Raw genomic sequence first — 26,108 nt, 5'->3', positions numbered from 1 at the left:
CAAGTATACAATCCAACCTAACATTGGATCTCCAGTGTGTAGTCTAAGAGTATTAGGATAGTAAATAGTTATTTGAAAAATGGGCAGTTACATACTCATTAGGGTAAATTGCATTTTTTATCCTTTATGTTTTTATCGGATTACAATGGATGGATGACCTTTAACATCAATAATTGTAATCACAATCATTTATTTGTAAAACCTATTATACTCTTGTCATTTAGCCCTAACTAGGTTAAAATTTTCAGTGAAGTATTGTATTAGTCTTGCATGTGAGGGTAGATTATTAATTTCAACAATAAATCTATATTTATACTATCTATATCTATAATTCTATACTTACTACATAATAAAGGAAAATTTAGGGACACATGACGCTCTATGAGGTGGTCTCTATTTTTTGGAAGAGGTATCCTTCACCTACTAAAGAACATTGATATTTCAAGCAACAAATTGTATGGGAAACTTCCCTCTGAGATCACTAATCTTCTAGAGTTGGTCTCTTTAAATTTTTCGGACAACAGACTGCACGGGAACTTCCAAAGCATATGGGTCGGTTGAGATCTCTTGATTCTCTTGACTTGTCAAGAAACGAGTTCTCTGGAAATATTCCGTCGAGTTTATCACAGTAACACGTTTAAGTTATCTTAACCTCTCCTACAACAACTTGTCAGGAAGAATACCAACCGGAACTCAACTCCAAAGCTTCAATTATACATCTTACAGTGGTAGGGGAAGGTTCAAATGAAAACCACTAGTTATTGTGAAAACTAGAAAACTAACTAAAACCCACTAAAAAGAAGGGGGGGGGGGGAGAGACTTTTAATGAAGGAGGGGTAAAATTGGAACAAAAAATATATAACTTTTCAAACATTTCCCATTTCTCCATACGTTATTATTTTAAAACAAAAATGGCACCATAAGATCACAAATTTTCTTATCTTTCATTCAAGTATATTCGAGCATATTTTTTATGACATAAAAAAAGATTTATGATGTCGTCTTGTTTTCAATACTATTATTATAGTAGTGCACATGTGCAATATAACATGTACTACAATGTGCATTACATGCTTAAAATTAGCTTTTTGATTCTAGTTTAGCTTTTAGGGTTAGTTTTTTGGAGGTTTAGGATTAGGATTAGGTTTTTGGGTGTGGGAGGGGAGGGGGGTTTAGGTTTTTGGGTGGGTGGGGGTGGGGGGTTAGGTTTTTTTCGAGTTTATGTTTAGGGTTTAGTTTTAGGTTTTCGGGAGGGTGGGGGGTTTAGGGTTTTTTTTTTTTTTTGGGGGGGGGGGTGGGTTAGGCTTTTGGTGGGAGGGTGAATTTAGGTTTTTTTTTTGGGGGGGAGGGGGGTTGGGGGGTGTCGGTGGGGGGTGGGTTAAGTGGTTTAGGCTTTCCGTATTAGTGCACATGTGCAGTACAACCAATTTTTTTTTTTTTTTTTGAAATTTTTTTTCCATATATAAAAAGTAGCGATTTTTCTAAAAAAAGTTGTAAAAAAAAATGTATGTTTTTTAGGTTTTTTTAGACTTTTTTAGTTAGTTTTCGAGTTTTCACAATAAAAGTGGTTTTCATTTGAACCATCCCCTACAGTGGTAACCCTCAACTTTGTGGACTCCCACTTACACAAAGATGTGGGCTTCCATCTCCATCTCCACCTCCACCTGCAAGTGTTGTTGGAAAGGAAGATAGAGACGAACAGTGGCGGATCTTGCCCGTTGAACGTGCCAGGGCCGAAAGACACAGACACTAAAAAAAGTCCGGGCAAGCCCGGGCCAAACATAGTATATATAAAAAATTTCGATCGACATAGGAGGAGAAAAGCTAAAATACAAGCACGAAAAGCTTTGTCTGAATAACACACCAACATAAGAACTTGAGAACACTACATACTTGTATATAAAGTATCTGTCTTCCGAAAATTAAGTTGTATAAACTAGAATTACGACCCGCCGCAATGCGGCGGGGATTCTTTACTTATAACTAAATCGATTTAGGATAAGCACGTTATGTTGAATCCGTCAAACGGGAAAAAAGTAGATGATGTAAAAATGTTCACCCACACACGCACATTGTGTCTTGTTAACTCGCAAAATTTAGAACGAAACGTAAAAACGCTAAACCAAAGACACACGGTGCGATGTGTTAAGTCACAAAATTTAGAACGAAGCATATAGCGAAAAATTTTGGGAAAATGAAAACTATAAAGGACCAAAGTTGAAAGTAAAAAAAGTTGTAAGGATAGATTGCAAAAGATAAAAAGTTTTGTGTTAAAAGTAAAAAAAACAAATAGTTTTGGGTTAAAAGTGATTTATGAAATACTTTTGTGTGAAAAGTAAAAAAACCAATTTTTTTTTTAAAAACCTCCAAAGCCAAGGTTACAACAACCATATGTATAATCATTTTTTCTTTGAAAAACCTCCAAAGTCAAGATTACAACACATAAGTAAAAAAATCAAAGTGGTTAAATCGCAAAAGATGGAAACTTTTGAATTAGAAGTAAAAAATCAAATTAATCAGAGAGGTTAACTTACCAAAAATTAAAACTTTAATCAACGATTGGTGCCTGTGCCCGTGGTGGTTCACTTATAGTCATACCAGAGAGGTTCGAAGATGGGTCCAGTTCATCTGACATCTCCATTGATTCGTCACCTGAACTTGATGCTGTATCCGAATCATCATCATCATCACCACCGTTCACAACCTGACAGGTTACATGAACAAGATTGAACTTGAATCGTTAGATTTAGAATGTTGTTGTTACCAAGGAATTCGGCTTTCTAGTTGTAGATATATTTCAAATTTACAAAAGGTTTGTATTTTCGCATCTGGATCGAAAAGGTTAAATATATAACTTTTTATTGTTTCGTATATAAAACAACATTTATCCAACCCCGTGTAATACACGGGGTTATAACCTAGTGTCTATATATATATATATATATATATATATATATATATATATATATATAGGTAGGTAGAGGATCTTGTAAAAAGTGCTTAAAGTGTGAGAAGTGTAAGAAGTGTATTATAACACTATATATAATACTATATAACACCATATAAACACCGTATAACAATATGTAACAACATATAATACCATATAACACTATGTTACACTATATATCATTATATAACAAATATAACACTATACATCTATCATAGACATGCTATCAGACAACTTATAGTGTTATATTTGTTATATAATGATATATGGTGTTACATAGTGTTATATGGTATTATATGGTGTTACATGTTGTTATACGGTGTTTATATGGTGTTATATAGTATTATATATAGTGTTATAATACACTTCTTACACTTCTCACACTTTAGGCCCTTTTTACACTATCTTTACCCTATATATATATATATATATATATATATATATATATATTCAAATCCGATTAATCCCTAGTCAGTACTCCACTGCCCGACTAACGCCTAGGGATCTCTACAACAGTGGGTTTCTTATCTCTATATTTATATGTTTTGATTTTTAAATTAAAAAGAAAGTGCCTAAATTTCTTCTCAAAGTTTAGTCAAATCGAGTGTTCTTGGTTTTTCAAAGGTCACCCACTTAATATTTTTTAATTTAATTAATAAAAAAACATTTCAGCCCAGTTCAAGAGTATCAAGCCCGCCCATACAAAGTTCTGGTCCATGTGATCGCACGTTCCTAGATTGTCCGCACCCTGGTTCTAAAAGAAATAAAACGATTGAGAGGTCAAAGCTCAGAAGACTTGTTGACTTATATTTTCCAAGTCAACTTAATACACCTCAAAATACTATAGTACTTTTCTTTATTAAATTTCAAATTCCAAATTCCAAATTCACTCAATGGGTTGGACTGATTAGAAGACCTGTTATCTTCCATGAAGGGCTGACATATCGTGTATACCCGTACACGATAAGACACGACACGATAAGACACGATACACGAAATCTCATACACGATAACTTATCGTGTCCTTTTTTTCAAACACGAACACGACACGATATACACGAAAATTACCTGTTAACACGACTGTTCGACTGTTATACACGAAAATTACCTGTTAACACGAACAAAAACACGAACACAACATGCTATCTGAGAGTTTACAAAGGGAGTTTAGGGTTTTATTTTATTTTTGAATTGAATGAGGAATGAAAATAGAAAAGAATTAAGGAACTCACACGCACATGGCTGATGAGTTTTATTTAACTTAATTTCTTATCGTGTATTAATGGGTATTAACAGGTAAACATGTATTTAACCTGTTTATAGACGAAAATTAACAGATAGTCTCGTGTCTACCTGTTTGGTACACGATACCTGTTAAGGCCATACACGATACCTGTTAACTTCGTGTAGGTTCGTGTCATGTATTCGTGTAAAATTGCCAGCCCTACTTCCATGTACCAAGTCAACTCGAAAGATTTTTTTCTTCTTTTGGAAATATTTAGCAAATAAATATGGAGCATTTTAGGATTATAACAAGTACTCTTAGCCTCAACAACAGGTTCAAAAAACTTAATTGATTGATTTTGGTTTTGGTTTTGATAACACACGAACCAACATCATATATATAATGTTTGTTTTCGTGTCAATGCTGCTATTCACGGGATCATTTATCAACGGTGGTCATGCATCGGGGTTCATAGACGATGCCAACATGTCGCTCACGAGATCCTGTAATGATAAGGAGAGGCAGACACTGCTAGGCTTCAAAGCAAACCTAGTCGACATCAATAACACTCTAAATGATTGGGGGAACAAAGAAAAGAAGGATTGTTGTCAATGGGTGGGTGTCCGTTGCAACAACCGCACTGGTCATGTGACTGAACTTGATCTTTCGACCTTTTCTAACGGCTTGTCTGGTAATATTACAATTAGTCATTTTTTATCATTATTGTCTCGGTTACAGTACCTTGATTTAAGTGGAATTGATTTTCAGTACAATCCTATACCACATTCTTTGAGTTCCCTTACCAACTTACAACATTTCGATCTTATCATGCCATTGTCCATTCATATCATGCCATGTCATCAACCAAATTTCTATCACTAGTAGTGATAGAAATGTAGGCGGGGTGGTATCACTAGTGATAGAAAAGCTATTTAAAAATAGGTCTTAAAAGTTGAGGACCTGAATTGAACTTTTCATCAAACTTTGTATTCAATTGTTTACAAAAGGACAAAAGAATCTTAATGGGTGGGACAAAAGAACCTGAAGTTCAACGCGTGAAGATTATTACGAGTTATAAAAATAACGAGTGAAACTTAATAGGCGGGGCGGTGTTCAACACGTTATTTTTGTTCATCACGGTGCTATAACGCACCACCCCGTGTCCCCTAAAAGGTGTAATCTCTGATGTTCATTTTCTAAACCTCACTCAAGTTGACGAGTGAAACTTAATAGGAGTGACTCAACTAACCTATCTGGACCTGTCTTTCAATTCTTTTGCACTAAACTTAAGCTCCCATGCGAAAATCCGATTCCAGTTAAACACTATAAAGATGCAATCCTGCAAGTTGGGCCCTAGTTTCCCCATGTGGATTCAATCTCAAAGAAATTTTGCATATCTTGATATTTCGAATAATGGAATATCGGATCGCATTCCCGAGTGGTTCTGGGACTTACCATCTGGGTTGAAATTTCTTAACCTTTCTTCAAATGAAATTAAAGGTACGCTACCAGATATCACGTCGGTCTTTGAACGCTACCCTGGAATAGATTTGAGTAACAACCAACTCGAAGGATTATTGGGTAACATTCCTAGATGCTTTGGTAATTTCACGGCTATGGCTAATAGACGGCTTGGAGATGATGTTATGAGCCATTATTACTCCTCTTATGTATCAACTCTCCCTTGGCAATACCATCACCCTAGATCAATTCGTTATTCAATGAATCGCAGTGCATATACATGTCCGAAGCGGAGAGGACGTAATTCCAGTTGCGCTTCGGATGAAGAGGCCCTTTTCACCGACAATGCACTGGTTGCATGGAAGGGAACACAACGTGAATTTGGAAGAGGTATCCTTCACCTACTAAAGAGCATTGATATTTCAAGCAACAAATTGTATGGGAAACTTCCCTCTGAGATCACTAATCTTCTAGAGTTGGTCTCTTTAAATTTTTCGGACAACAAACTACACGGGGAACTTCCAAAGCATATGGGTCGGTTGAGATCTCTTGATTCTCTTGACTTGTCAAGAAACGAGTTCTCTGGAAATATTCCGTCGAGTTTATCACAGTTAACACGTTTAAGTTATCTTAACCTCTCCTACAACAACTTGTCAGGAAGAATACCAACCGGAACTCAACTCCAAAGCTTCAATTATACATCCTACAGTGGTAACCCTCAACTTTGTGGACTCCCACTTACACAAAGATGCGGGCTTCCATCTCCACCTCCACCTCCACCTGCAACTGTTGTTGGAAAGGAAGATAGAGACGAATTTTGGAAATCATATTACACAGGTATGGGTGGTGGATTTGCCGTCGGATTTTTGGGATTATGTGGTGCTTTATTTCTCAATAACCGGTGCAGATATTTGTTTTTTGCCTCCTTGAGTAACATGAAGGATCGGATATATGTAACAACAGTTGTGCATTTTCGGAGCCTGCGTAGGAAATTTAGACAGTAAATGTTGAATGTATCTTCTGATCATTGTGCAACTGTTTCGTATTGGTTAAGTAGCAATTTTACTATTGTCGTTGGCCCATGGTATTGCCGTTGAGTTTGCAAAACTCCTGTTTAAGATATATAAGCACTGCGGTTATTTTCTGTTGTACAAAAAGTGTCTACAATTGTCAATTCATTAACTTAAATGTCAGATTTGCATAAAATCCAACATTCGTCATTCGTACTGATGTCTTCACTGTTTAGTTTATTTGTGGAACAGTTGCAGTAAAGTGATAAAATAGAAAAAGAAAAGTTTAACTGTGTATTTTTTCAATAAGCTATTTTTACATTCACTACATATAGAAAAGAGTAAAATGCCCGTACAGTACCTGTGATTTTATAAAATAATACCTATAGTCCTCAACTTTTGAAAATTACACCGGTGCTCCATATGGTTTACTTTTTGTTACTCGGATGGTCCATGGAGTGGATGTCCGTTAGTTTTCTCCGTTAATTCCATCTGAAATTACTTATTTACCCCTCCCTTTAAAAAAACAATTATGGATTATTAAAAGTGTGGGGCCCACCTTATTTACCCCTCGCTTATAAACAACCGGCCACCCACACCCACCATCACCATAGCCACCCTACCCCTTGACCGCCGGACAAACACCCACCCCGCCTCTTCATCGCCGACCCACCACTCACCCCCAACTTCATCTGCAACATCTATCACCCAACCCTCTACCATCACCATTTTCTCCATCAAGCACCGCCCAAACCTGAAACCCCACCTCCACGACACCATACCACGCTCGTCTTCGGCCGACGAGCATCCAGTTCCGGCGACGTACCTGCTGATCGGTCCATTGCTATGTTCCGTAGTTTGTTAAATTCAAACAAGTCACAACTCACATCACCAAAGATGCATTCAACATTCAAAAAGAGAAGCCACATGTTAAGTGAATCTATAGTTCCCCTTTTGTTGATAATACCTGAAAAATAAAAAAAACAAACAGATGGAATCTACATGTGATTAACATAAACATAATCCCCTGTTTTCCAATTACACAATTCGCACATATGATTAAAACCCAAGAACTGTCGTCATATGGGACAGTAACCAGCACCGTCATCCATACTTCTCCCCACCTTAATCCCGTTCTATGGTGACTTCTAACGACCTCAACCTATGACGAAACCCAACAATAAGTCAATAACTAGAGTTCTGATGAAACCCTTAGCGGCGATGGTGTTTTTTTCAGTGCTCCCGAAGTGATTCCAGCTCTGATGGCAGCGATGGTGATGGTGGATTTGAACCATAGCTGTAGCAGTGATGGTCGAGGTGACTCGGATGCAGAACCACAACTTCCATGGTTGTTTGCGGTGTGGTGGTTCCCTGGCTACTTGATGGCTGGCTCACATGGTGGTGGCAATGGTTTGTTCACAGAGAAGGAAGAGATGAAGGTGGAGAATAGCCATACTTGTTTTTTATATTTTTTAAAAGGAGGGGTAAAAAAGTAATTTCAGATGGACTTAACGGAGTAAACTAATGGACATCCACTCCAGGTACCATCCGAGTAACAAAAAGTAAACCACAGGGAGCACCGGTGTAATTTTCAAAAGTTTGGGACTATAGTGTTATTTTACAAAACCACAGGGACTATCCGGGCATTTTACTCTATAGAAAACTATGGTATATTCTTGAATCTCGACACAAAGGGGCAGCTAAGATGGACACATGCTACCAAAAGCACACAATGCTGCCTAGGCATATAACAAGGTTGTAGAGATAAATATATAATACATATATGATTCATGACATCAATATGATCATTCAAAGCATATAGAATTTTCTGCAAAACAAACAAATCAGACAAAACCTCAGACATAGGAGAAAAGCTAAAATTACAAGCACCAAAAGCTGTCTGAATATAACACACCAACATAAGATCTTGAGAACACTACATACTTGTATATAAAGTATCTGTCTTCCGAAAATTAAGTTGTATAAATATAAATATACTAAAGACAACAAACTTAGGGCCTGCCACCTTTGTTTCTTCTAGAAGAAACTACGGTCCAGCCATCTGCATCAACGATTGGTGCCTGTGCCCGTGGTGGTTCACTTATAGTCATACCAGAGATGTTCGAAGATGGGTCCAGTTCATCTGACATCTCCATTGATTCGTCACCTGAACTTGATGCTGTATCGGAATCATCATCATCACCACCGTTCACAACCTGACAGGTTACATGAACAAGATTGAACTTGAATCGTTAGATTTAGAATGTTGTTGTTACCGACGAATTCAGCTTTCTAGTTGTAGATACATTTCAAATCAACAAAAGGTTTGTATTTTCGCATCTGGATCCAAAAGGTTTAGAATCTTGCCATTTTCATCCGGCTCGTTAACTCCATCCATTTTTCTCTGTTAAGTCAGGGGTATTTCCGTATTTTTAGTTAACTTAATGGGCAATTCGGTCTTTTTCAGGGGTATTCGGTCTTTTTACATTAGGTGAAAAATACCGAATTGCCCTCTAAATTAGCAAAAAAGACGAAAATACTACTGACTTAACGGAGAAAAATGAATGGAGTTAACGAGCCGGATGAAAAATGAAAAAAAAAATCAACCCTTTTGGATCTAGATGGAAAAAAACAAACCTTTGGACGAAAGTCGCAAAACTAGCCAAACCTCAGGGACGAAAATGCCATTTTACTCTTCACAAAGTTTCTACTGGTTCAACGAGATACAATCCTACTTATAGTTTTTAAAAACCGCATAGATAAAACAAACTAATATAAGATAAATGTAGAGTTTCAAATGTAGAGATATGCACTATTAGCTAAATTACTGGTAACAATTAAAGAGGGGGGGGGGGGGGGGGTTGGGAACGATATAACAAATTTGACATAGTACCTGCATGCGATGATTAGCGGCAGGAATTGATTGCCTTAGTCGTTCAATTGAGGCAAAGTTGCCTTCCAAACATTCTTCATGCATGATCATTAAATTATCCGCTACCTAATAACAAATAAAAATGAAATTTTAAATGAGAAAATAGCTAAACGAGTAACTAATCATTAAAGATGAGATCATCAATCAATCAACTACTTAGAAACAATTTAAAACACTGTTAGGTCAGTAAATAAAAGATGTTAAAGCAACGTTTAATGCTTCGCTACAGTCAAACAAGTGAATGACATAAAGACCTATGCAGTTAATATCGGTGAGATATCGGTGATATATCGGTCCCTTAGTAAAATATCGGTGTCAAATATAGGTCAAAGTATCGGTACCGATATTATCGGCGATATTGACCGATATAACCGATATATCACCGATATTTGACCGATATAACCGATATATCACCGATATTTGACCGATATAACCAATATATCACTGATATATCACTGAATTGTTGGTGTTAAATTGCTATATATATAAATTCTGCATTATATTAAAATTACCGATATCCCACCAGTATCTCACCGAGATAACCTATATTTCAGATATCGGTCCTTTACCGATATCCGATATTTTACCGCATTAACTGCATAGAATTAAAGACATCTACAACCTTTAATACATTTTTTAATAACCAAGAATTTTATGTCGTTTCCTATTGTTTTTGTAAAGTTGTAACTACTAAAGTACCGCATCAATGAAGATGAGAGAATGATGGTGAGAATAAACCAAAAAGACAAAAATATACATAAAGTGAACACTCTCCGATGTTCAAACATGAAGATACAATATAATTCCACATGATATTACTACTAATCTACCGTACAAACAATTATGTGAAAGAGTATTACCTCCTCGATGCTACCGTCATCAATCTCAGTATTAAGTGAGAGCATAAAATCATCAAGTAAATCCTCCAATTCGTCAACGTATAATGCCTCTAAGAAGGAGACAAATTATATATAAGTTACAAAAGAGATGCATGTAACACCCGGGCTAAGAACAAGAAATCCCAAAAAATCATATGTGTAATTAGTTAACTAACCATCTTGGTTTTAAAAAGCAAGAGGTGCACAAAAGCGACGAGGTCTAAAAATGAGGCGCAAAGCGCAAAAGCGGTGGGCTTTTCGTACCCGAGGCGGAAAAAGATTATATAAATTTTTATATATATCCCATAAGTTTTTAGCATCCCTTATCCAAAATATAGTTATAACTAAGGTTTATATATGATTTTACCTACATGTACAAGCCAAAAAACCTATTGTCCAACACTTTCATGCATAAAAACACCCAAAATACATAAGGTGCGCGCCTCAGACCTCAAAAAACCCAAAAAATGCGCTTTTCTTGCGCTTTGTGGAAAAAGCGCGCCTCAGGTGTCATGAGGCACTAAGGCCTGCGCCTTAGTGCGCCTCGCGCCTAGGGGCGCCTCAGGCGTGCTTTTTAAAACCCAGCTAACCATATACGCCTCCCAGCCATATAATATAAGTAGACTACAAACTTGAATAACACGTAGTTACCATAGTACTTAATCCATGGTTCATACTTCTTATATGTATAAACAGATCATGCATCAAAAAGACATGGATTTCACCTATTTTTTTAGCCAACCAGCTTTTGTAAAACTTATGAACAGAGGTTTTAAAGTATTCAACACAAACATTCCAAAATGATGAACATTAGCTCCAAACTAATATTCATCAAACCACAACCATCATAATTGTTTGAGTTAATTACATAGTTAGTCCCTGTGGTTTGCACAAAATAACATACTTAGGTACTAATAGTTTAAAATCACCTTCTAGGGTATTAACTCTTCATTTTGTAACATTTGGAGGTATTAACTTCTAGGGTATTAACATAGTTAGTCCCTGTGGTTTGCACAAAAAAACATACTTAGGTACTAATAGAAAGTGATTTTAAACCTACAAATAACGTTAATACCTTCAAACGTTACAAAATGAAAAGTTAATACCCTAGAATGTGATTTTAAACTATTAGTACCTAAGTATGTTACTTTGTGCAAACCACAGGGACTAACTATGTAATTAACTCTAATTGTTTCTAATGGTTAAAAAGATCAACCTATACCATGTTTGTTTTTCGGTAATCAAAACCAAGGGGAAATATAAATTCGAATTTTGAAAGTCATAATCAAATTCAAAAACTTTTACATATTTCTCCAAAATAATTGTTTTAACCATACATGATGAAAAGATCATAACCATAATCACTTTTACCAAACACTCAAAACTTACTATTCCAAATAATAACTTTAGATGTACATACAAACACCCCTACCAAAAAAAACATCATGTAACCCTAAAGAACTTGCATTAGATAAAGATTAATTGGAAATTGAAACCAACAAACAATTTCCATTAGATACAACTATACATCCATATATAACCTACTTGTAGGGGTGTGCACGGTTCGGTTCGGTTTTTGGGCAAAACCAAAACCGAAACCGAAATGTCGGTTTTTGGTTATTTAAAACCGTTCAGTTTCGGTTTTTTTCGGATTCGGTTTTTTCGGTTTTTATGTCGGTTCGGTTCGGTTTTTCGGTTATTTCGGTTTTTTGGAACAATGTAAGATTCAAAAAATAAAAAGTATAATTTAAAATATAAGAATCGTTCTTATATGTTTTCATTTAAGATATAATAGTTAACCTCTTTAATTAATATTGCTTACATAAATCTAACCTTCTAATCTATTTTTACGTTTCTCTAAAATTTTTATTAAGACATTTTTTTATAATAATTTGAAAATCATTTCAATTATAAATGAACACATAATGTTTTTATTATAAAGACTTAACATTCAAGAAAACCGAACCGAAATTTTTGGTTATTAAAGATCCAAAAACCGAACCGTCGGTTTTTGTTTCGGTTCGGTGTTTTCGGTTATTTCGGTTACGGTTCGGGTATTTCGGTTTTCTGCTCACCCCTACCTACTTGATTGTTGTTTGGTAGCCTTTTAGTGATTCCATTAAGAGGCTACCTCTAAATCAGTTAGTGGTAGTGTGTGTTTGGTCCACTCAAAAGACACCTCTTCATGGTTCATGGAGCTTCATAATGGGTAAGTTTGTTGACCGATTCAGATGCCACTTAATTGGCCAGGCCTCTTAATGGCTCAACACAAGGTTGCCAAACAGCCGGTAAGAATAGGTAAACTTATACTTATATCAACAATCAAATTTTATTTACATGTTTCTCCATCATTCATTGTTTTAACCATATTCACCAAACACTCAAAACTGATTATTCCAAATAATTACTTAAAAATCATTTTTAAGTAATTATTTGGAATACTAGGGATGAGCAAATGGTACCCGGTACCGGCACCGAATTTACCGAACCGGGTATTTTCGGTACCGGTTCGGTACCGAATTTTGACATTTCGGTACCGGTTCGGTACCAGTATTTACCGGTTTTTATCCTCAAATACTGGTACCGAACCGTACCGGGTATATTCGGTACCGGTACCTACTTTTGGGGATTTTCAGTACCGGTCAGTACCGAGCCCATCCATGGAAAAATGTACATGCTAATCATCAACAAATTACCAAGTGTAAAAAACCATACAACATCAATTACATACAATAACACATCAATTACCAAGCGTTAACCGAAACTGAACCAAAAACAGACGAAACCTAACCGAAAATCGGGTATTAGTCTTTTTTTTTTTTTACCCTCAGTTAACCGAAATTAACCAAACCGAATCATTCACATTTTCATATATTTCTAGCTTTTATATCACCATTTCATGTATTTCCAAGCAAAACTTTAATCCATGTTTGGTTTTGGTTATTAACCAAACCGAAAACCAACACACTAACGAAATAAACCGAACCGATTAACCAAAAACCGATTGCATTGTCAAATATAATAACTTAAAAATGAACATGCTAATGAATTTTCAATTCAGACAACATAGAAATAAAAAAAAAAAAAAAACTAATTTAGGAAAAGTATTGAATAATAATAATAATACCAGCGGGTCTAATCAACCAATGATAAACATCAACAGCAAGCTGTTGTGCTTTCTGACGAGTGTCACGTCCACCCCATTCGTTCTGAATCGCCATCTGAAGCGCACTCCATCGACCTAACAGAAGATCGATACCTTCTCTGAGCTGATTAACAGCCTCTGCCGTCAGTTGTGTAGGGACCACCATTTCAATTTGCAAACAAACCCCCTCTGCAAAACCCTAAAATTTGTTAGTTTAGGATGGAAGCAGCGGCTGCAATGGAGTATGGGAGTTTGTGAAATTGTGAGTGTTGGTTGAGAATGTAAATGAGGGCGCAGGAAATCTGGGGGATGAGGCCCAGTTTGTAAATTTTGGGCCTGGATGGATGGTTGTGATGAATTGGATTTTAGAGACTTCGATTTTTAGTTATGTTGGAGAAACTAGAATGACCATAAGTCGTAATGCGGTGGGGTTTGGTTAGTTATATTACGTATTAGATGAAAGGCAAATATTTCATAGATGATGATGAGCTTGTGTGTAAAACGTAGAAAATAATGACTAAGTCAGTCTTTGAACCGTGTGTTGCGATAGATCTATCAAACGGGGAAAAAATAGACGCGTAGGGACCGGTTTGTCAAACGGGAAAACATAGATGAAAAAACGTTGAACCATACATGCACGTTGTAGTGTGTTAACTTGTAAATTTAGAACGGGATGTTAAACGGAAAACTTGCGAAAGATGAAAAGTATAAGAGAACACAGTTGAAAGTAAAAAAGTGTTGGAGTTAAATTGCAAAAGATGAAAAACTTTGGGTTAAATTGCAAAAGATAGAAACTTTTGAATTAGAAGTGAAAACTGAAATTGATCAAAGAGATTAAATTACCAAGTATTGAAACTTTGGACTTAAATTGCCAAAAATCAACACTTTAGAGTTAAAAAGAAAAAATCAATTTTTTAAAACAAAAATCCTAAAGCCAATGATACAACAACCATGAGCACAAATATGCTTATTTATAGTATTTTAATAGAGTTAATTACTGTTTTCGTCCCTGTGGTTTGTCAAAAATCACTATTTCAGTCCATTAGTTTAAAAATTGCGATTTTAGTCCCTGTGGTTTCACTTTCGTAACCATTTCAGTCCACCTCGTAACCATTTCAATCCCTGTACTTAACAGAATAATGGATTAAAATGGTTACGAAAGTGAAACCACATGGACTGAAATGGTTACGAAAGTAAAACCACAGGGACTGAAATCGCAATTTTTAAACTAATGGACTGAAATAGTGATTTTTGACAAACCACAGGGACGAAAACAGTAATTAACTCATTTTAATATTTTAATAATATATGGATGACTTTTATAAATTGTCTATACTAGATTTTTACCCGTGCCGCGCGTTGCGGCGGCAATGTCGCATTAGCAACTTCGTTACACGCGTTACGATGATGACATTAACGTGTGACGCTCTTGGGTGATATGAATTGTTTTAGACTTTGTCACACGCGTTACGTTCGTGACATTAACATGGTTAAACATAGATAAAGAAGAGTATAATGCCTCACACGTTGCGGTGTAAATTCGTAAAAGTAATTTAAACCAAAGAATTGAAATGCTGGAGAAGATGAGGCGTGAAGTTATTAAGTAGAGAAGATTGGGGTCAAAGTTGACAATTATCAAAAGTTAGATTTCGGTATTTCACTTACCAAAAGATGTGGGTTGAATGTATAAAATATATGAAGTTGAGGGCTAGCCTGAAAAAGCCATGGTCGACACATGTTTTTTTCGTTGGTCTTTTTATCGTTTAACTAAAAAAACTATATAATTTTTTCGTATTTTATTTAGCTAAACAATTTAAAAAAAAAACACTAATGACTTAGTGGTATAGTATTTGGTTCAACACAAAAATAGTGTGAATTTAAATATTCAGTATAAAAAACAAAATAAAATAAGAACTCAAGTTAAAGAATAATAGAAGTAATGACTTGATTATAATTTATTAATTAATTAGGTGCAAGTTCAAATTTTACTAAATAAAATATGAACTGTTACAATAAAGAAAAGAGAAGCAAGTCATGATTACATGCACTTACAAAAAGAAATTAGAAGTAAGGGTCGAACCGTTAACCTCTTGTTAAACTAAAACACCACCAACCAATAGAGCACTTTAACATTTAGGCTCCTTTTCCACCGAAGATGTTTATATATAGAAGATTGGTGCCTTTTAAACAAAAGACATGGTCACCGACCATGCTCTTTAAGAATATATAAATTTTTTAATAACAACTAACACTAGTGAATAATCATATACCTACACCTTAAAGGATTTGAACACTTCATCTCTTAAGTTGGACGGTATTAGTTCTTAAATACAATCCGGGGAGTACACCCGATCAGGGATAAAATGGCTCGATGCCAAGAAGTGGTGATTTTGCTGATCCTGCAACACCTCGGCCCCCTCCTGAACCAATAAAGACTTCCCAAACTATCATTATTGTTTTGTAAAAGTTTTCCACTATTCTCACACCCCTATATATTATTCTCACATCTTTTCTCACTCTCTATATATCTATATATGTATAGAGAGAGATAGAGAGGGGGTGTGATTATTAATAGGGGTGTAAACGAGCCGGGCCAAGCCGAGCTCGCCTGGGCTCGAGCTCGGCTCGTCATGTTTTCTTGAAGCTCGAGCTCGGTTTGAGCCTACTTATTTGAGCTCGAGCTCGAGCTCGGCTCGCAAGTAAAACCCAAAGCTCGACTCGAGCTATTTTAAGAACAACCTTAGACAAGCTAAAAACTCGGCTCGAGCTCGCTTCAGTATCGCTTAAACGAGCCAAAGCTCGGCTCGCAAATGTTATCATCATTATTATTATATTATATATAAAATAAATAAATTTTTGTTTGGGCTCGATTAGGCTCGCGAGCCTAAACGAACTTTGTATTTAAGGCTCGGGATCTCTAACTAAACGAGCTCTATTTCAGGCTCGAGCTCAGGCTCGGACTCGTTCGAGCTTTTAACCAAGCCAATAACGATTAGCTCTCGAGTTTTTAGGCTTGTTTACTCAGAAATTAATTTTTGTAAAATGAGAATCAAAACGGCTAATTATGAAATTAATTTTTGTAAACAAATGAGTGATGAGAAAGTGGCTAGCTCACTAAAATTTAATTTATCTTTTATTTAATATCTTATTTATTGTTTGCTTCTTTAACAATACTCTTTTTATGTATTTAATGTTACTTTTTTAATTTTATTTTTAAATTAATCATCATATTTTTAACTAATTAATTAAATGTGATTTAGGATGTGAAAAACATACCATGGGTTTATGAATGAAAAAACAAAAATTAATTTAGCGTTGATGTAAACGAGATAGAGCTAAGGGGTGAGTGTGATGAAAAAGATGATATCATGTTTCTCTGGCGAGTTAATCAATAGAACATGGTTGTTGATAGATGAATTTATAGCGAGTTTCTAAAGGTGGTTGAAAATTTAGCGTTGATGTAAAGGAGATAAAGCTAAGGGATGAGTGTGATGAAAAAGATGATATCATGTTTCTCTGGCGAGTTAATGAATAGAACATGGTTGTTGGTAGACAAATTTATAGCGAGTTTCTAAAGGTGGTTGAAATCAATTAATGTCAAACGTTTACAGTAGGGTTGTTGTATATGTTCTTCGTCGAATCATCCATTACAACATACGTCACAAGACCGCCACCTTAACAACACCATGACCCACCACATAGATGAACTCAGCGCTCATGCAACCGTTACACTGAGGACACAACACAGTAGAATCTTCCGCGACATAAACATGATAAGCTTGCTATCTTAGGGTTCAGAACATCATCTATCGTTCGATTAAAGTACTATCGTAGAGGTTTCTTACTGAACCACTATCGAGTTCTATCTAAGAAGCCAGACTAAAGCACCAACAAGTCGAGAAAGGATACGAAACAAAAAACCAACAAATTCTTCGTTGGATTTCGCAAACAAAACCTCTTAAATTTGGCGTCGATCAGTCTTTTAAAGTTACTTATGTTGAAGCAAAGGAGAGGCTGCCATTTTTGTATTTTGTCAAAACATGATCTTTATTTATAAACTTGAGTAAATTACGATTTTCGCCCCTGTGGTTATATCACTTTTACCCTTTTAGCCCAAAAAAGAATTTTTTAACATCTGAGCCCCAAACGTCTTTTTTTATAACCATTTTGGCCCCTAACATCTTTTTTTCTAACCCTTTTGGCCCCTAACATTTAATGGATGAGGTTAGTGTTAGGGGCCAAAAGTGTTAGAAAAAAAGACGTTAGGGGCTCAGATGTTAAAAAATCTTTTTTGGGCTAACAGGGTAAAAATGATATAATCACAAGGGCCAAAATCGTAATTTACTCTATAAACTTCCATGATTGATCATCAAATAGGGCCAAGAATAAAAAAAGGAAACTGTAACTACTTTGAAACCATTTAACTTTTACTCAACTCCTATAACAATCACTTATGAAGCATCATCATAAGTAAAACAGAAACAACTACTTTCGCAGCAAAAACTACAGTAATTTTCGACTTTGGAACCGTTCTTACAAACCAATATACAAAAGACTTCCACTAAAAGAACCAACGGTTAAGGAAAAAAAGGCGACCAGAACCTCGCAACCCTTCAATATCGATAAACGATCAACTTCCGTTTAAAAAACTTCGCGAAAAAGAAAACTGCCACTATATCTTTCTCTGAAATATCGTTGAAGGTGACGAAATGAGACATTATGAAAGACTGCAGGGCCTCTGATTGACTCTGTGCTACAACGAACTCAACAGTGCGAGAAACTCCGAAGGCTCTTTGTCTTGCTTCACAACCTACAAGGTTTAAACGGTAATCGACAGCCTGAATCAAAGCTATAAGATCTCTTAACAATTGTCCGAAAACTTTCAAAGGGGCATTGTGACTTCTAGGGGTGAGCAGAAAACCGATATAACCGAACCGTAACCGAAATAACCGACAAAACCGAACCGAAACAAAAACCGACGGTTCGGTTTTCGGATTTTTAATAACCGAACATTTCGGTTCGGTTTTCGGATAACCATTTTCAATAACCGAAAAAAACCGAACCGAAACGAAAAAAACATATATTTTTATGTTTAAGTTTAAGTGTTTAACCCATGCTATTAGAAATTATTAATTTTATTCTTGAATATTAAGTACTTATAATAAAAACATTAAGAGGTTTATCTATAATTGAGATGATTTATTTATTGCCTATAACTAATAATAAAATTTAATATAAAAATTAAATAATCTTCAAAGTATTATAAAAGAAAAATTCCTAATAAAAACTTTGAAGAAACATAAAAATAGATTAGAATGTTAGGTTTATGTAAACATTTTTTAGTTAAAATGATTAAATATAATAACTTAAATGTAACCAAATAAGAAAGATACTTAAATTTTGAATTATATTTTTTTTTATTTTTGAATCTTACTTACTTTTGTTTAAAAAAACCGAAATAACCGAAAAACCGAACCGGTCTAAAAACCGAAAAAACCGAAACCGAACGGTTTTGAAAAACCAAAAACCGACATTTCGGTTTCGGTTTTGATTTTGCCCAAAAACCAAACCGAACCGAACCGTGCACACCCCTAGTGACTTCACTTTTTAAGTGTTCAGCAAAAGTCAATTCTGATCTATGCAGGTAATATCGGTGATATATCAGTTATCGGTCCCCATGTAAAATATAAGTACTAAAAATATATTAAACAACAAGAGACCCTTTTGCATTATTGATTTCACAAATAACCGTATAATAGTAAGCGCGAAAATTTTAAAAACAATTTGTACCTTGACACGAGTGTCCTCCGGCAGGCCCATACGAGCAAGAACTTCGTTAACAACTTCCTTCATGTTAAAATCCGGTGGGTCACCACACCCGTCATTTGTATCACGTGCATTCACGCTGTTATCCAAACGTCTAAAATCTTTTCCCACCCATATATAAATATCACATTCGCCTGTATTTCCCGAACCCAAGCTAGAACCAGTAAAAATTAACATCCGTCGTGAGTCCAGATTACCAAGATTAACCCTCGAAAGTTTTACCAAACTGGGCCATTCGTGTGCCACAACCTGTTGACTTGCGTTCTCGTATTCCAATTCATTTTCCACCGTTACGTTGACGTTCTTCGGTTCGTGATTTGGGTCATTTGGACGGTCGTTTGATTCTAGATTAACACATTTAGGGGGACCCGCTCTACGTTCGGAACTTTTTGACGAGACGGAAGTAAAATTAACGTCTATAAATTCGGAAGTTTTAGATATAGAATGAGATGAAACTTTATTGGAAGCAAGTGATAGATTTGATAACTTAGAAGCCAAAACGAATTCCTTCATATTCCCAAACGCAAACTTTCGTCTCAACACGCTCCACGAACTTTCTCTAGCGGGAAGATGCGTTTCCTGGTCGGTTTCGGATGACGCAAATGGCGGCACAAATCCACCGACAATCGCTTTTTGAAAAATCTCGAAGTCGACGTTATACGAATCAACTGTTCGTTTACCCGGGATGACGTTACACGACTCGAGATCATCCATTAACGGTAAGAAATTTGAAAACGCGTCCCAAAAGTAAGCCGGTTCTTCTCCTTCTTTAACCACAACTACGGGCCCTTGAACCTTTTCGTATCTAACGATCTGACAAACCGCACCTCTTGCATCTCGTTCCATTAAAGACTCGCATTTTTGACCAATCCATAAATAGATCGTTGACGGTACTTGTATAATAAATGCACCTCGAGAATCTAGACCAGTCGGTGACGGTGAATTTAGCATCTTCGGAACAAGATGTAACGGATCATAAGGTGAGTGCGGGGCGATTCTGTATAATCTAAGTAACGAACTCGGACTTAACGGAAACGCATGTACTCTTTTTTGACATTGTAACAACTGGCACGCGAAACCCATATTCGGATCGGCAATTCCTCTAGCTTTTTTGACGTATTGAAACGCGTCATCGAAACTTTGACCTTCTCGCCACATTCGGTAAGCGATTACTAACGAAGTAGAACGGGAAACCCCTTGACAACAGTGAACGAAAACCATCCCGTTTTGTTCTCTAACGTCTTCAAAGTAGTCAAAAACATCGTATAATATGCTTGTGATATCTTCCGAAGGACTATCTTGCAACCATAACGTTCGATAAACGAAATTTTCTTTAAAATACTCAGGGCAGGTGAAACCGACACAATTAAGAACGTGCGTGATTCCGTGTTGTTTGAGAATACTTTTATCTCTCGCGACCGCATCGCCGCCAAGGAAGATATGGTCAGCGACTTTCGAGCATTTTTTATCGAAAAACGCAATCTTTTCTCGTTTGCCAAGTGTCGTGTTCTTATCCGGGATTCGTTGAATCGTCGACAAATCAAGTTTCAACCTTTCGCCACTAGGCGTACTAGGAAGCGGCCACTCACCGACATCATCCGATCCCGCTTTCGGCCACTCGTCTAAACTTCTTCTAGTAATCGAAAGCGGCGGCAGGAGTGACCGGTTTTTGCTACTTGACCTAGGGGTTAACGGGGCCGGAAACAACCTATCGCCGCCGCCACTATTACCTCCGTTCGGATCAAGTGGCGGCAAAGACATCCGCGAAGACGACCACGAAGCCGACCGCCAGTACATTTTCCGATTACCACCGTCATTACCGCCCCCATCACCGCCACCATCCCCACCATCTTCCTTCCCTAACATCCCTCTAAAACCCCAACTTACAAGCAAAATCTACCTTTAATATAATCCACAAACCCTAAAACTTCACATTACTAAGCTACAACCACCAAAATTCATCACCTGTAAGCCCAACAAAAAATACCCAAAACATAAAAATTAATAAATTAACAATAATTAACCAAAAAGACAAATACCCATTATAAAAATTGTAACTTTCAAGCTAAAATCAGTAAATCAAACAACCAAATTAAAAAAAAAAATATGGGCAATAGATCTTGGATCAAAAAAACAAATACATACATATAATGATATAAAACTGCTGAATTTTTAGGGTTTTAACATATAAAAAAAATTCATGACATATAAAAAAAATTCATTACTTGAAATACAAAAAGATTACCGATTTTGATGTGGGTGTGAGGAAGATCAAGAGGGGTGTTGTCTACGTGAAGAAGACGAAGAAGTGTTTGCAGAAAAATGGAATCTTGAATGCTTGTTGATTGATACGACCACCGAATGAAGGGGAACTAAAAGAGGTGTGTGTGTGTATTAAATTAGGAGGGTGGAGTCATGTGAAGAGTTCTAAAGGGGCCAATTTAAGTGAAGTGAAAAGGGTTCATGTGGGAAGACATGGCCCTATTAAAAGTGGGTATTAATTGACCAAAGATGAAACAAATACAATGGGGTCATGGACCCTTGGATTGAATATATGCATGTTTGATGATCAAAGTGTGCTCATGATAAAATTGTAGTAGGGGAAACATAATTTGTGATTTGGGTTTGGATAGGACTGGCTGGTTGAATTGGAATCGGTATATGTTGATGGTCTGGTTATGTCCTTTTTAGCTTCTTTGGAATTGGATGTACTGGTTAGGGTGGTTGCTAGTGGGCAACTACCGTCAATGGATTGAGCATGTAAATGAAATTCTAAAAGTGAAGTCGCTGAATCTGGATGTGACATTGTTGAAGGATATGGACCAGTCGTTGCTGGAGTGTTAAGTTTGGACACATAAAGAGAGAGAGAGAGAGAGAGATAGAGATTTAGATGGAGAGAAAGTTTTGGTCGGAGAGAAAGATTTAGGTGGTGAGTAGGAGTAGAAATCATAGTCGATTTGAGTTTACGACTTAGGGATTTACGAAAACTGTATTTTTAATTCTTGAATGGGAAATATGATATTTCTTAGTTGGGTTGGAATCGGTATGTGTTGACGGTCTGGTTATGTTCTTTTTAGCTTCTTTGGAATTGGATGTGCTGGTTAGGGTGGTTGCTAGTGGACAACTGTCGTCATTGGATTGAGCATGTAAATGAAATTCCAAAAAGTGAAGTCACTGAATCTGGATGTGACATTGTTGAATGATATGGACCGGTCGTTGCTGGAGTATTAAGTTTGGACACATAAAGAGAGAGAGAGAGAGAGAGCGCTTTAGATGGAGAGAAAGTTTTGGTCGGAGAGAAAGATTTAGCTGGCGAGGAGTACAAATCATAGTTGATTTGAGCTTACGACTTAGGGATTTACGAAAATTGTGTTTTTAATTCTTGAATGAGAAATATGATATTTCTTACCTTACCTATGTTATTCTTTTAGATTTTTTTTAGTTAGTAATAAATCAATATTTATATTTAGGATTTATTTTATTATTAAATTACGTGTTTTATTTTATGGTAGTTTAAGTTGGAGAAAATTGTTGGATCAGTTCTGTTTGTTCATGAAGGAAAACATTAAAACATACCTGTTACAGCAGACAGTGCGTTGGAGAATCCAGTAATGGAGTTCGACATGCTTGTCATCGTGATCTGGTTCCTCCTTAGGGTGCTGACTGATGATGGGGACTTAGAAAAACCGAAAAGGGTATCGGTTAGTAGAGGAGGTCGAATTATGATGTTATGACTAATGGGGTGTGTCTAATTGTGTAATTGAGCAACCCTTTAACCTCCACATAATTCTCCTTATATAAGCACCCAGGAAGAAACCTAATTAGTTAATAAGGGTAATATGGTCCATCAACAGTTACCAACTAATTATTTAATAGGTTATAATATATTTTGATCTATATTATGTAAATGATTATAATGGTTATAGATTAAATATTAATACATAATATATTTAATCTTACAAAAATTACATATATTCTATTTGGATTTTGTTTCATTTAAATGTTTTATCATATAATTTTGAAAATTTTAAGTTAATTATACATCTAGTCTAGTCCGGCTCAACAATGTGGTGTCGGCGATCAAATTGCTCCGATTTCCAAAACAATGATTTTATGACTTTATGACTTGACATCGATATGTCTGAACAACTAATATTATATAACCCGAACACATGTTTATCTAAGACTGGAGGGTGTGGGGGTCGTCCCCAGCCTGTCCAGGTTCGTCGCCGCCCCGCCCCCCATTTCCTCCCATATCGGTGTCGTCCCAAACGTCTACACCCCGACGTTGAAGACGCTCCACTACAAGACAAAACCATACTTACACACACATATACATACAAGTCATATATATATATATTAGGCCCATCCCTCATTTCCTTAGTGTCATCTCCTTTGTCCTATCCTCACACCCATCCTACGTGATGCTTACGTAACGGGTGGCATCATTCTCAACCATACTGTATAGCCAAAATATTTGACCTTCCATGTGATCTTTGCAAACATTGAATTTTGCATAGGGTCATGTACACGTCACATCACATCTTATGATCTTAAAATTTTGATATGATCCACCTCTGCATTGTTTGACCAGCAGATTTTATAACTTTTGTAAAATAAAATATAGAAAAAGTTCATGAAGTTTTTATTAATTGTTTATCTAAACCAGAAAAAAGCAACAAGAAATCTTAATAAAAACTTTTGAGACCACCTTTTAGTATAAGATAATATAATATTCATAATTATCCAATCTCAATGGATAATCTTAAAACACAATCATTTCTAAACGAGATATAAACACTAATTTACAGTTGTAAAGTGCTACTACATTTCCTTCGATTACGCAGTTCGTATCGATGATGTCATCAATATCGATCACAACCCTAGGTATTTTAAGGAATATTTTTACACTACGGAGACGGAATTAAAGGGTAGCTCGTGTTACCCTTGCTAACACTCTAACTCCGCCCCTGTTTCAGTGAATTTTAGACCAAAATGCAAAAATAGATTTGGATTTTGCTTTCAAGGTATGACAAACATTACGTTAAACATTAGATAAGGAGATAGTGGGTATTAAATGGGTTGTGATCGTGGGACCAACCAGAACCCGAAAGACGTGTCTAATACATGAACTTAAACACGACATGAATATACGCGGGTTGACACAAAGACAATGCGCTGAACCCAAATTTTATTTTTTATTATTTCCTTAATATGTATACTCTAATTTACATTTTACAACAAAAAAAATACAAATCTATATAATAATTACATTTTATGGGTGGAGATACAATAGGAAGTTTATTTGGCTAGGAAGGATAGGTAGTGATCTTGACCATCCATTAAGTTAATCAACGGCTAAGATTAAATCAGGGAAATTGAAAGGAAGAAAAAAGGCGCGTGAGTTTGTTCAAGGGCATTCTAGTCAATCCAAGCCAATAGTTTCTCTCTCCTCCAATTCCCCCCCATGTTTTAAACGTTAATAACTCTTTCATACGACATTATTTTTTTACCAAAAAAACGAGCGTTTTTTTATCTTTAAAACGAGTATACTATTGCTATATTTAAAAAAAAAAAAATTTAAAACCCAGTTGCGTAAAACGCAATAGAAAAACCACCAGTTACGCAAAACGCAATGAAAAAAAAAACCTAAAAAATGACATTTTTTTCTAAAACGCAATGCACCAAAAACACAAAAAAATGACTTATTTGTAAAACGCAATGGCCAGAAAACACACAGAAATGTCTTATTTGTAAAACGCAATGGCCAGAAAACACATAAAAGGATTTACCTAAAACGCAATGCACAAAAAACACAAAGAAATGACTTATTTGTAAAACGCAATGGACTGAAAACACATAAAAAAGTGTTTTACCTAAAACGCAATGCACCAAAAACACAAAGAAATATCTTATATGTAAAACGCAATGGCCAGAAAACACTTAAAAATGACTCATTCTAAAACGCAATGGACTGAAAACACCTAAAAAATGTGTTTTACCTAAAACGCAATGACTAAAAACACTTAAAAATGTGTTTTTTTCTAAAACGCAATAGCCAGAAACCACATAAAACTCTCTTATTTCTAAAACGCAATGGACACATAAAACTGTCTGTCACTGTGAACTGTCTGAATTGTCTACGAATTACTGTCTTCGAAATGAGCCAATTTATGGAAAATTAATTTTTCTGATGCGTTTTTAGTACAACAATTTAATCGAACAAATCAAGTGATTATCTTCAACCCCAGCCACGGGCTCTACCCCTTGGACCCCGCCAGGGGCTGCCGCCCCTGGGACCCCACTACCGGGGGCTGCCGCCCCCGGACCCCCGCAAAGATCGTAAAACGCAATGACTAAATCAAAAACCCAGATCATGAAAATGAAATTAAAGAATTTCTTACATGGATTGAAGCCGATTTCTTCATCAATTGACGAAATTTGAATGATAGAAACACTTATCAACGCTCGAATCGAACGAATCGAGTGATTATCTCCAAAATCACCGGGAAAACGAGATTTTTTTTATGAAATTAAACTGGGTTTTCTTCAAAAAAAGCTGAAGAACACGTTGATCGGGTTCTGAATCATTGATTGGTGATGAAAATCGCACTATAATGTAGTGATTATTGAGATAGAAAGTGAAGAAATAGTTGAAGATGGTGGGTTCTGAAAATGGTGGGT

At 36.0% G+C, this 26,108-nt stretch overlaps 3 protein-coding genes across 3 annotated transcripts; 1 reads left to right on the top strand and 2 right to left on the bottom strand.

Annotated features, from left to right (window-relative positions):
* Nucleotides 1-4,502: 4,502 nt before the first annotated feature.
* LOC110867023 (receptor-like protein EIX2) lies at nucleotides 4,503-6,792 on the top strand. The gene is made up of 2 exons (XM_022116171.2): nucleotides 4,503-4,863; nucleotides 5,673-6,792. Exons 1-2 carry the CDS (start codon nucleotides 4,575-4,577, stop codon nucleotides 6,635-6,637), a joined length of 1,254 nt encoding a protein of 417 aa, XP_021971863.2. The 5' UTR covers nucleotides 4,503-4,574; the 3' UTR covers nucleotides 6,638-6,792.
* A 1,653-nt stretch (nucleotides 6,793-8,445) lies between these two features.
* On the bottom strand, nucleotides 8,446-13,904 carry LOC110868792 (pre-rRNA-processing protein TSR2 homolog). Its single transcript, XM_022118048.2, has 4 exons — nucleotides 13,581-13,904; nucleotides 10,436-10,524; nucleotides 9,537-9,641; nucleotides 8,446-8,859 (listed from the first exon to the last, which is right to left on the bottom strand). The coding sequence occupies exons 1-4, from the start codon at nucleotides 13,762-13,764 to the stop codon at nucleotides 8,656-8,658; spliced, it is 582 nt and encodes a 193-aa protein (XP_021973740.1). The 5' UTR covers nucleotides 13,765-13,904; the 3' UTR covers nucleotides 8,446-8,655.
* Nucleotides 13,905-17,984: 4,080 nt separating this feature from the next.
* On the bottom strand, nucleotides 17,985-21,869 carry LOC110868793 (protein-tyrosine-phosphatase MKP1). The gene is made up of 3 exons (XM_022118049.2): nucleotides 21,670-21,869; nucleotides 19,389-21,389; nucleotides 17,985-18,408 (listed from the first exon to the last, which is right to left on the bottom strand). Exons 2-3 carry the CDS (start codon nucleotides 21,288-21,290, stop codon nucleotides 18,352-18,354), a joined length of 1,959 nt encoding a protein of 652 aa, XP_021973741.1. The 5' UTR covers nucleotides 21,291-21,389; nucleotides 21,670-21,869; the 3' UTR covers nucleotides 17,985-18,351.
* Nucleotides 21,870-26,108: the final 4,239 nt, after the last annotated feature.

The sequence above is a fragment of the Helianthus annuus genome, chromosome 7, assembly GCF_002127325.2.
Source record: "Helianthus annuus cultivar XRQ/B chromosome 7, HanXRQr2.0-SUNRISE, whole genome shotgun sequence".
Lineage (NCBI taxonomy): Eukaryota > Viridiplantae > Streptophyta > Magnoliopsida > Asterales > Asteraceae > Helianthus > Helianthus annuus.
This window is presented reverse-complemented; position numbering and strand designations above follow the sequence as displayed.